The following is an 11,467-nucleotide window of genomic DNA, read 5'->3' as shown; positions in this document are numbered from 1 at the left end:
AATCAGAGCGAATCAATGCAGCTGTCCCTCAGGCCACTAGGTGGCAGTAAAGGCAACAGACTGAGATTTAAATACAGCAGGAAGAATGAAAAGCAAAATTTGACATTTAAACAAACCAGAATAAAAATGTTTTTTCCAGAAATCAATTATTTTCTCTCTCATGCCTGTTAGAACAGGAAGGCACGACCAAATATGGACAATTTAGCAGCTAGAATGTGATTATTTCACTGAAACATTTAGAAGGAATAACTTATTTGTTACTAACATGGAAACATGGACGAAGTAAAACTTCATTCACACAGCAGGTCTTCATATTTTGTTATATTTTTGTTAAAATTTGACTTTTTTCGTTCATGCTAAAATTAAATGAGCCTGCAGTCAGACTTCTGTCTGAACGGTTTATGAGGTCAAAGCGACCCGCATGTGCAGAAGAACGTAGTCGCCGCTCAGCAGCGTCTCCTCTTCAGTAACCGCTGGTTATTTAATCAGCTGCTGAACTGAAAGTATTTGGATAAAAGTCCCAGAGAGGAAAGTGGCAGAAATACAGAAAAGTAGATTTATGTTGTACTGAAGAACTTCTTGCATACAAAGTTTCTTTCTTCACACAAACCTTCTGCTGAACCGCAGAGACACAAAACATCCAAATAAACATCTGCATTATAGAAAACCCTCTGAATAAATACTTCAGAGCTTAAACGGAGTATTTTTTTCTTTTGTTGGGAACTGATGGTGGCAGAGAATCCGACAGGATCCCCTGCTGCCCCCTGCTGGCTTTAAATCAAACTTCAGGTACAAATGATAAAAATAAATCTTCTGTAGAAACCGGAGCAGAAAACTGTCGAATATAAAAGTTAGAAAACGTCACAAACACCATCAGCTGAGTTGAGTCCAGTCCGGTTCGGTCCACCTTTTCCCTCAGGTACTGAGTGAAATTAATTAATGCAGTGAAGAAAAACCTTCATCCTGATCTCTGGACCGGGTTTGGTTCTGCAGGGTTCATTCCTCTGTAGTGCCACCTGCTGGAGAAAAGCAGTTCATCCAGAGGTTTAAAGGAATCTCAACGTCTCAATTTGGTCGGCCAATCAGAAGCCGGTCTGGTCGGCCAATCAGAAGCTGGTCTCGTTCATGTGTGGTTTGGGGCTGGACGGCGCCGCCACTCCGGTTGCCTCTGGACTCTCCGGACTCTCTGGTGTTGCCGCCGCATCAACGGGCGACGCCGCAGCGCCACGGCGAGGGGACGCAGGGGTCATGGAGCGGCTTGGACTGGGGATAGAGGAGGCAGGGCTAGTGGGCGAGGTGGGCGTGGCCCTGCGGTGCGAGGAGGAGGACAGAGGGGAGGCGGACATGGAGGACGGTGTCCCTGGGGTGTAGCGGGCTCCGGGAGACACAGTGAAGCTGGTGGGGGTCCGCAGGCTGAACCTGGCCTCCAGCTCGCTGCAGACCGCCACGCTGCGCCTCATGCCCTCCGACCACGGCGGCGTGCCGAAGGCCGAGCTGGCCGCCGCCTCGGGGCCCTTGGCCAGTTCCTGGCAGCGCTCCACGAAGCTGCCGCGCCGGACTGCCTCCCGGTCTCGCTCCGGGTGGTACCGAGGCACCTGGGGGCTCGGGCTCTGATGGTGGGCGGGACCCTGGAGGTGGAAGGGGCCATAAAGGCCCTGAAAGCTGGCAGAGGGGGCGGCGTCTCTGGGCAGTCTGTTGAGTGGAGCCGGGGGCGGAGTCTGCCGAGGGAGGCTGCCGCTCAGCGAGGTGGAGGACCCCGACGCTCCGGGCGAACCGCGGAAACGGTCGGCCCGGAAACTGTCGCTGACTTGAGAGTGGAGGCTGCAGAGACAGGAAGTGACATCAGTAAGCTTCCTGTCCGACTTAAAAAGTTGAGTGTGAAACCCTGAAGCCAAGGAAGGAACCATGCAAGGATCCTGACTGGTGTGACGAGCATCTGTGTGTGTGCGTACTTGTTTATAGCACATATTGAGGACCTTGTTCACAGCTTTCACCAGTAAAAGGAGGTCATTTGTGGAAGTTAGGACGTTTTCTGTGCTCTCACTTTTTTCTTATGTCTACTGGTCAGATTTAGATATTTGGTATGAGTTCAGTTCTGGTTAAGATTCGGGTAAGAAATAGATTGGTAATGGTTAAGAAAATGTCTGGTTTAGGCATAAATGGACTGAAATGTACGGAAGTCAAGAAAAAATGCTCAGTATGAATAGATACCCATCGTCCTGTAAAGAGCCGCATGCTGATGATGACTAACATCAGCAACATAACATAATATGTCCACCAGCTATAGAAAGGAAAAAGGGACGCAGTGCTTTGCTACTAGTTGTCAACACTACAACTAAATAAGTTTTAATTAAGAAAAAATAGCCAGGGAGTCGTTCAGTTATGCTAGCTTGACTTTGGCAACCATAACATGCAGATGTGATGTGGAATTTTAATTCAATGAAAAAAAAAAAACAGGTGACCGACACACCAACTGATAGACCACTACCGTGTTAGCTTAGCTAATAGCAGTGGTAGCTAATCTACCACAGCGATCACATTAATAATAACAAAATAAACATCAGGTCTAAAAACATAAAACTGCAACAGACTGAATGTTCAGTTTGTGTGGGAAATATTTCAAGTGTTTTTTGGTGTTGAATCCTGTTGCATTAGTAGAGCTGTTGTCAGTCAGTTGCTATGGCAACGGGTCTGCGTGTACCATAGCCAACAACAAGAGCGAGAAAAAAGAAGAGTTTTGAGTTCTTCAATGGTTTTCTGTCATTTTTCCCTTTGGTGTGGAACATAGCACTAAATTAGTTAAGCGTACATCTCCAGGTTTCATTTAGCTAACGGTTCCACCGCGGCAACGCTCAACACGCCGATAGAGGTAGGTGTGAGTCTTTCTCTCTGTACCTGCAGGTGGAGGCCCTGGGCGTGCTGTCGGGCGTCCGAGTCAGAGCCAGGTCACACTGGTCCAGCAGCTCCAGCAGCTCCTCCTCCGTCGGCCCGCCCAGAGCTGCAGGAACAAAAACACCTCGTCATCCCTCTGATCAACCAGAGCGCTCACCTACTCAGGGCGCCACTGACCTCTGATGTCGACCTTCCCGGCGATCTCCATGGCCGTGGTCAGGTCCCACATCTGGATGCTGCCATTGCCGTGGCCGCTGAACAGGTAGCGGCGCGGACGCGAGCCAATGCGACTCGAGCCCTCGCACTCGTGGACCATGAAGGCTGTGATGGACGTCCCGTCCACCGACCGGACCTCGCACACCCTGGAGAGACAGCTGCTGTCAAAGACCCAGAGACCGCTCACTCTGGAGGTGGTGCAGGACAGCGCGGCTCATTTCCTGAAGCAGGAGAATTGCTTCATCTGATCTTCGCACTTTAAAACATCTGATTTATCCAGATGAATTTGTATTTTTAGGATATTTTCTATGAATTGTTCTGAATAATTAATATTCTGTTTAGCAGCATCTTCACTATTTATTTCAGAAGTTTGTGTTTAAAAAAAAAACATGTTTCTTCTAAAAACCTTTGACAATCCGAACTAAATTGATCAGTGAGAACCATCAGCTTCAGTACGTCTTTAAACTTTTAACATCAGATTAAACTTTGAGATGGAACGTCCTCAATGTTTGATTTGTTTTTCTTCATTTATACTTCCATCCAGATTTGATCCGGATCCAACAGCTGATGAAAGCGCCGCCATGATTAAACTCCAAACTGCCGGCCAGTCGCCACCAGGCCGCCTCTGATTGGTCCGTCATCAGGAAGCGCCCCTCACCTCTTCCCGTTTGACGACAGCCGGACGTAGAGCTTATCCGTGTCCGGAACAACTCTCTGGATGAACACCTGCTGGTCGTCCCGCTCCCCGTACGGACCTGGAACCACACAGACCCAGCTGAGGCCAAACAGAACCCAACAGAACTCAGTACAACCCAACAAAACCCAACAAAATCAAACAAAATCAGTGAGGACCAAACAGAACCCATTAGAACCCGCTGACCGATCTCGGTTCCGGCGCTGCAGCCGCCGTGTCCGTCCACGTCGTCCAGACTCAGGATCTTGAAGGAGGTGAGCGGAGTGGACCCGGGCTGGGTGGAGATCATCCCTCGGAACCGGGTCACAGTCCAGGTCCGAACGTGGTTGTTGTCCGCACAGACTGGAAAACACAGGGAGGAACCATCAGAACCTGGTGCCGGCGCCTGGACCCATCAGAACCGGGCCTGGTACCTGAGATGAGATGCTTCTCAGAGAGCATGATCTTGGTGACGGGACTGCGGTGGACGGAGAAGGTCTGGAAGAGCTGCGGACCGGATCCGACCGTCTCCGGATGCTGGACGATGACCCGGACCGTACCAGAACTGGTTCCGTACGCGATCTCGATCCAGTTCCCGCTGTCACCTGAACACACCACGGTTCTGATTTACTGCAGATTCGTTACAAAACAGTGAAAAGCGTTGAGTTGATGTGATGCTGACGCTGACCTGCAGGTGGCAGCGTTTCCTCCTCCTGCCCGCTGCTGCCCCCGGTGGCCACCCATAAAACTGGAGCCATTTCAGATCTTTAAAGTTTAGAATTTTGTGTCCAATCCATCAGCTTAATTTATTTTTTGTTTGTTTTTTGGATGAAATTTAATATTTAAAAAATATTATACAATTAATTAAAAATATTTAAATGTTTTTAATTAAACTTTCTCTCCTTTTATAAGTGATTCTAGTTTTTAATGCTGCTGTTGAATTCTGGCTTTTATCAGAGAAGAATAAATAAATTATGTTATTTATTCATTTTATTATGTTTATTTAAAAAACAATAATATTTTGATTTCTATTAGAGTTTTATGGATAAATTCATTGATTTTCTTTTAATATTTTCAATCAATCCTTTAACCATTTATAAGAGCTCAGTTTTATATTTCATTATCTTATTTTCTTTACAGCTTTTTATTCTGGTTATAATTTAATGTTTGTTTTTATTTTATCTGATGAGTTTTAAATGTTTTCCTTCTTATTTAATTCATTAAATTATTATTCACACTTCTTTTACATTTCATTCTAGCTCAGAGAGAAACTCTGATCCCACCTAAATGTATATTTTTAATGCTATTTTTGTGCTTTTGTTTAATGTTTAACAGCTTAGAAGTTCACAAATATTAACATTTGGTTTTTATTTATTTTGTTTTAATCCATAGTCCTAATTTGATGCTTTTATTCTTTATTTAGCTGTGGATGTTGTAATGTTCAGTTTGTGTCTGTGTGTGCTGTCCAGTCCTGCCAGTGTGACTGGTTTGGTCCTTACTGGTTTTGGGGGTTAGGTAGACACTCAGGGCGGTGATGGCGTCCTCGGTCGGGTCCCTGTAGAGCTCCGTCACCAGCAGGTCGTTGTCCTTCATCCTCAGAGGGAACTTCTGAACGTCTGACGGAGACAAAAACACCAGCTACTTGTTGCCATGGCGATGGACTTGGACCATGTTGCCGTGGCGATGGACTTGGACCCGCCAGTCTTACCGATGTAGTAGATGGATCCGTTGTTGCAGCCCAGGATGAGGAAGGATCCGGCCGTGTCGTAGCTGCTGATGGGAACAACATCCTGGTTCTGCAGAGAGGGGGAAGGGGCGGGGCTTATCACCTAGCAACCCACATTGGACCTGAAACTGTCCAGAACCTGACTCCACCCACCTGCCAGTGCTTGGTGACGGCGTTCCAGACACCGACCTTCCCAGTGTGGCTGGTCGCGATCAGCTGGTTACCAACGAAGAAGAGCGCCTCGGCCGGAACGTTGAGGCTGAAGACGCCTACAGGGGGCAGCACAAGCGTTTACGGGTCGGTTCTGAGGTTCTGTTCAGGTCTGATTATCATAAACAAGCCTGATGCCAGTTAGACAGAAGTCATTTAAATGATTCTCATCGTCCAATCAGAACAAACTTCCTCTAAGTTGAAAGAAGAACCTCAAAACTTCTCACATACATGGAATCAAATCCATAATAAAAACTACAAGAAGGTTTTTGTTTGTTTGATTCTGATCAAGTTAAACTTTAAAGTCAATGTTTAAAGAAGTGAGGTGATGTAAAAGTGCTGAAAAATATTTCAATAAAAAGAGAAAGACATGCAAAATAAGACCAAAGAATGAAAACTGAGAAAAATAAAAAGAAATGAAAAAATTACTTCAGATAGAAATGTATATTTTATAAAGTAAACACACTGAAACATAATATAAAATTACTAAAAAATCAATTAAAAATTGAGAAAATTTTCAAAGAAAAAAATCAAATTTTAAAATACTATAAAAACAATACCAAAAATAAAAAACCTAAACAAAATAAATTAGACAGTTAGTTTTATAGTAAATAAAATTAAAACATCTATAAAACACTTTAAAACATTATTTTTAATTCTAAGAATTCATAGAAATTTAAACTGATAACTTTGATTTGCTTCAGGAAACAAAAAATAAAATAAATGTTTTTTTACTTCCTGCAGGTTGAAGCAGCAAATCTGAAAATTGACCGTCAATCGTACCGATTTCGTTCCCGTTGCCGTCGGGACAGATGGACCAGAGGATGATTTCCGTCACCGAGGCGACGGCCACCATCTTGTCGTTGTCTCCCAGCGACCCGCCCAACACTTTGGCGTTGAGGGCGACTCTGTCGATCACGCAGTCGAGGCGCGGCGAGGTGAAGACCTGCTGCCAGCCGGTGGATTCCTTCATCCTGACGGCAGGAAGGACAACCTTCACTTCCTGGTTCCGCCCGCCAACCGGCCAATCAGAGCGCCCAGGAGTCGCTTACCTGTAGCAGACGACAAACTGAGCGTACGCCACGGCGATCCAGTTGTGATGGCCGCAGATGATCCGGACCATGCCGGGATCCGACGATCCTCCTGCAGAACCGCAGAGTTAGTGACATCACTTCCTGTAGAGCCGTGGCGGCGGCCAGACCCGTTACCTGCAGACGTCCTGTCCTCGGCGCCGGTCCGGCCCAGAAGCCCGGCGTTCCCCAGGTTGGGCGGCATCGTGTTGCTGCGTCGGACCGGCGCCCGCTCCGCCGGCCCGGCCCGGCCCGCCATGAACTGAGACCCGGCCACGCTGTGGCGGTTCCGACGCTTCGCTGGGTACACTGGGGAAACACGGACACGGATCAGAGCGGGTCAGGTCCAGAACCGGGTCAGGTCCAGAACCGGGCCAGGTCCAGAACCGGGTCAGGTCCAGAACCGGGCCCGCTGCTGGTCCAGCTGTACCTGGGGGAGGCAGGTATCCGTTGAACAGAACGTTTCCGCAGGAGGACCGGTCCAACTCGTCACACAGCTGCAGCTTTCGCACTGAAACAAAATTAAAAACTGATTTAACAATAATCCAGAACAATAATCCAGAACAATAATCCAGAACAATAATCCAGAACAATAATCCAGAACAGCGCCTCCTGCTGGCAGCGGGTCGGTTTGTTCCCACAGTTATTCCCTCTGGTTCTGGAATCATCTGGAAGGATTTTTTAGCTGTGATGCGTCACCATGGCGAAGACATTTACAGCTGATAGCAGCTCAAATATTCCCTGAACTTTGACCCCAGATCAGAGGCTTCATGGATGCAGAGAAAGAATTTTAATCCGTTTCCTCCATCATGACGGACAAACTGGATGAACTTCAACCAGTTTTATATTTGTCCCGGCGTTCAGTGGGTCATGGCTGCAGGATCTTATCCCAAACTCCAACATCTCTGCTCCTCCTTCCAACCAGTCAGATTAAAGAGGAGCAGCAAAAGCAAAGGCTGCGGATTAGCAGTGCTAGCTAACAAGTGATGATGTCATTTAACTTCCCTTTAGGATAAATGAAGTAAGTTTGGATTGAACTGAACTGTTCTCCAGGTTTTCCTGTTTCCAAGCAGAACCAGAACAGAAATCTAAAATATAAGATGTGTGTTCAGCTGGAGAACCAGAAGCCTCAGGACGAAATGCGACGCCCGAACCTCCCGTTTCCTCATCCTGACCTGAGCACGGTGGAGGCAGCATCATGCTGTGGGGCCGTTTTTAGAGTATCTGATGGTTCATGTCAGCAGAACTTCCCTCTACCTGAGACCCAGCGAAGGGTGTGAATACTTTAGCCAAACGTGGGAGCTGCTCTCACCCAGCGGCGTGATCCCGTAGAACTCGGCCTCGTGCATGAGCATGTGCACGTTGATGGAGCGCGGGTACAGCTCTTTGCTGCGCAGGAAGTTAAGGATGGGAGCGAAGAGCGACGGGTCGCGGTCGATGAAGATCTGAGGAGAGAAACGGCAGCGTGACGAAGAGGAAGACGACTCGACCAGAAACCGAGTCCAGGGACACTCACGGCTCCTTCGTCATCTTTCAGGGTGGAGATGCGGCCGCTCAGCAGGCTGGAGAACAGGAAGAGGAAGAAGAAGAGTTCAGGGAGCTGGTCTTAGGCTGAACAGAGAGAAATAAAGTCAGGCTGACTCACCTGGAGAAGAAGGAGTCAGGAACCCAGGTGAGCGTCTGTCTGGAGGTACTGAACCTGTAAGATGTTACAGAGCCCATCGCTTTATTCTTCAAGGATTTAATCCAACTAGTAAATTCATTTAATCACATTTAAATCAACAAAACCAGCTGAAACATCAGGTTCTGATTAGGGCTGGGCGCCGCTAGCTATGCTAACCCTAACCACTAAGCATAAAGAGTAGCTCCATTATTGCTAAAACACTACCTTAGCATAAGCTAATGCTAAATTAAAATGGTATTGAGTGGACGCTATGCTAAAATAATATACCATATGGTATTTAAATGAAAGAATTAGCTCCTCTGTTAGCGCATTAGCGGAAGTTTTCCTATCAGGAGTTTAACTTTCAGTTGAACTAACCGTATTTTCCCCACTCTCCTCCTTTGCCTCCATACTCAGTAAGTTTCCACTACTGACAGTAAGATCCATTTCTTCACAAGGCAGGACGCTGACGGAACTGTTTCATCCTGTCAAGATGTTTGTTTCTAACATAAACTAAACCTTCTAGTCAGGGTTCCAGTTTAGTGATCCTGGTGCCAACACCAGATCTGACAGGAAAAAGCTAATTCCTGCAGCTGATTAGTTAAGGTTCCATTATCGGACAAGAAGATATTTGTATTATTTTCGTCTCTAAAGTTAATCTATTAAATCCAGACCATCAGAAAAAAAGACTCCTCTTTGTGCAAATCTAATGTATTTGTAGTTTTTAGCATAAAGTGACAGTTAAGCTTTATATTCCACCTGCATGCGTCCATTTTCGGACACAAAGTAAAAACCCAACCAATTTAGAATTATAGCTTCATTTGTTTTTATTCAACCTCAGAAGGGACACTTGGGGTAATAAAAAAGGTGTGAATCAAACAATTCTTTATATAAGACCCTGACTATTCCCTGTTATGTTGTATAAAACGGTCTATTTAAGATAAAGAGAGAAATAATCATGAAAGGATGGCAAGCTGTCCGACAATGGAAGCCGCTACATTAGCTTAGTCTCATCTCTCCAGCTAGCCGGGTTAGCCCAGAACTTCCGGTGCTCCTCACCTCTTCCCACCGACATTTAGGTGGATAATATCCCCACTCTTCACCGGGGAAGACATTCTCCAGAGACCGAGTGACCGGATAAATCCAGAAAAATATTAATTTAATCCATTTTCTGAGCAGAAAGTGAGTCAACAAAGCACTTCCTGCTACACGATGAAGGTGGGAGCTAAAAGCCGGAAATGAGCTGCGGACAAGTGGAACGAGGTAAACTCCGGACCGGATTTTACATGGTTCCGTACTCCAACAAAAGGACATTTAAAAGATATATTTTATTACAACAAAAAACATGTTATCTTTCACTTGTTTCGGATCCCATTAGTGTCTACAAACAAGTTTTTAACCAAAACAGGGAACAAAATCCTGCTAAGTCCTTTGGCATGATGACATTTTATGATGAATAAGGAAAAAAGTAAATTTCTGTCACTGTGATGACTAAAACATTAGTGAAAGTTACAGCCATGTGTTACATGCTGAGCTGCGTTGACTGAGCAGGTGTCGGTTGTTGTTTCAGCAGAGATGAGCGGAGATGCTCCACTTCCTTCTGGCGTGTCGGACATCTTCCTCCTCTCCGCTGGGTTCCTCTTCCTCCCATTATCCGGCTGCAGTGTCCACAAACACCCATCCTGGGAAACACCTCCACGTTAAACATGGAACAAAACAATGTAAAAATACCTCAATATCAGAATTACCTTTCTTTACGCAATCAATAAAAAATGAATTACTTTCAAACACCCACAATAAAATTACTCTGACAGCCTGGTGGAAAGTTATAAAAATCACTAAAACATCATTAAATCCTTGCTAATACACTCCAATCTGGCACAACCCAGACTTTCAAGCATTAAATAAATCAATCTACTGTTCATCATGGGCAGAAAAGGGAATTGCTCAAATCCAACATATACAGTATTTCACAACAATCAGTTTATATCTTTTGGTGATTTGGTCCAGAGGCTTGGAGTTGGGAAAGACATTTTCTCCACTACCAACGACTTAAACACATCGTTAAATTCAAAACATCCTTAGTCAACAATTGATCAAAAACACCAAAATTATTAGCTGAATTTATGAAAATGTTTGATATGTGGGGTAAACTTATATCCAGATGGTATAAATTAATTTCTTCGACAGAAAAATCCCAGAACACAAATGGAAACTGATCTGACATGTTACCATCCAACAACCATCCAACTACCATCCAACTACCATCCAACTACCATCCAACTACCATCCAACGACCATCCAACTACCATCCAACGACTATCCAGCGACCATCCAACGACCATCCAGCGACCATCCAACGACCATCCAACTACCATCCAACTACCATCCAACGACCATCCAACGACCATCCAACTACCATCCAACGACTATCCAGCGACCATCCAACGACCATCCAGCGACCATCCAACGACCATCCAACGACCATCCAACTACCATCCAACGACTATCCAGCGACCATCCAACGACTATCCAGCGACCATCCAACGACCATCCAGCGACCATCCAACGACCATCCAACTACCATCCAACTACCATCCAACGACCATCCAACGACCATCCAACAACCATCCAACTACCATCCAACTACCATCCAACTACCATCCAACTACCATCCAACGACCATCCAACGACCATCCAACTACCATCCAACGACTATCCAGCGACCATCCAACGACTATCCAGCGACCATCCAACGACCATCCAGCGACCATCCACCGACCATCCAACTACCATCCAACGACCATCCAACGACCATCCAACGACCATCCAACAACCATCCAACTACCATCCAACTACCATCCAACTACCATCCAACTACCATCCAACGACCATCCAACGACCATCCAACGACAATCCAGCGACCATCCAACGACCATCCACCGACCATCCAACGACCATCCAACTACCATCCAACTACCATCCAACGACCATCCAACGACCATCCAACTACCATC

General features: G+C 46.0%; 1 protein-coding gene across 2 annotated transcripts; it reads right to left on the bottom strand.

Annotated features, from left to right (window-relative positions):
• Positions 1-966: 966 nt before the first annotated feature.
• On the bottom strand, positions 967-9,699 carry shkbp1 (SH3KBP1 binding protein 1). Of its 2 annotated transcripts, none has more exons than XM_044119579.1 (17): positions 9,510-9,699; positions 8,433-8,486; positions 8,304-8,349; positions 8,100-8,232; positions 7,218-7,298; positions 6,926-7,096; positions 6,770-6,860; positions 6,501-6,691; positions 5,661-5,776; positions 5,490-5,577; positions 5,281-5,397; positions 4,216-4,386; positions 3,989-4,144; positions 3,767-3,863; positions 3,070-3,254; positions 2,896-2,998; positions 967-1,821 (listed from the first exon to the last, which is right to left on the bottom strand). In XM_044119579.1, exons 1-17 carry the CDS (start codon positions 9,563-9,565, stop codon positions 1,107-1,109), a joined length of 2,571 nt encoding a protein of 856 aa, XP_043975514.1. In that variant the 5' UTR covers positions 9,566-9,699; the 3' UTR covers positions 967-1,106. The 2 variants fall into 2 exon arrangements, with proteins under 2 accessions (XP_043975514.1, XP_043975515.1); XM_044119580.1 differs by lacking the exon at positions 9,510-9,699 and adding an exon at positions 8,829-8,977.
• Positions 9,700-11,467: the final 1,768 nt, after the last annotated feature.

This window comes from Gambusia affinis, linkage group LG06, assembly GCF_019740435.1.
Source record: "Gambusia affinis linkage group LG06, SWU_Gaff_1.0, whole genome shotgun sequence".
NCBI classification, from domain to species: domain Eukaryota; kingdom Metazoa; phylum Chordata; class Actinopteri; order Cyprinodontiformes; family Poeciliidae; genus Gambusia; species Gambusia affinis.
The sequence above is the reverse complement of the archived record's forward strand: the minus strand, read 5'-3'. Positions and strand labels throughout refer to the sequence as shown.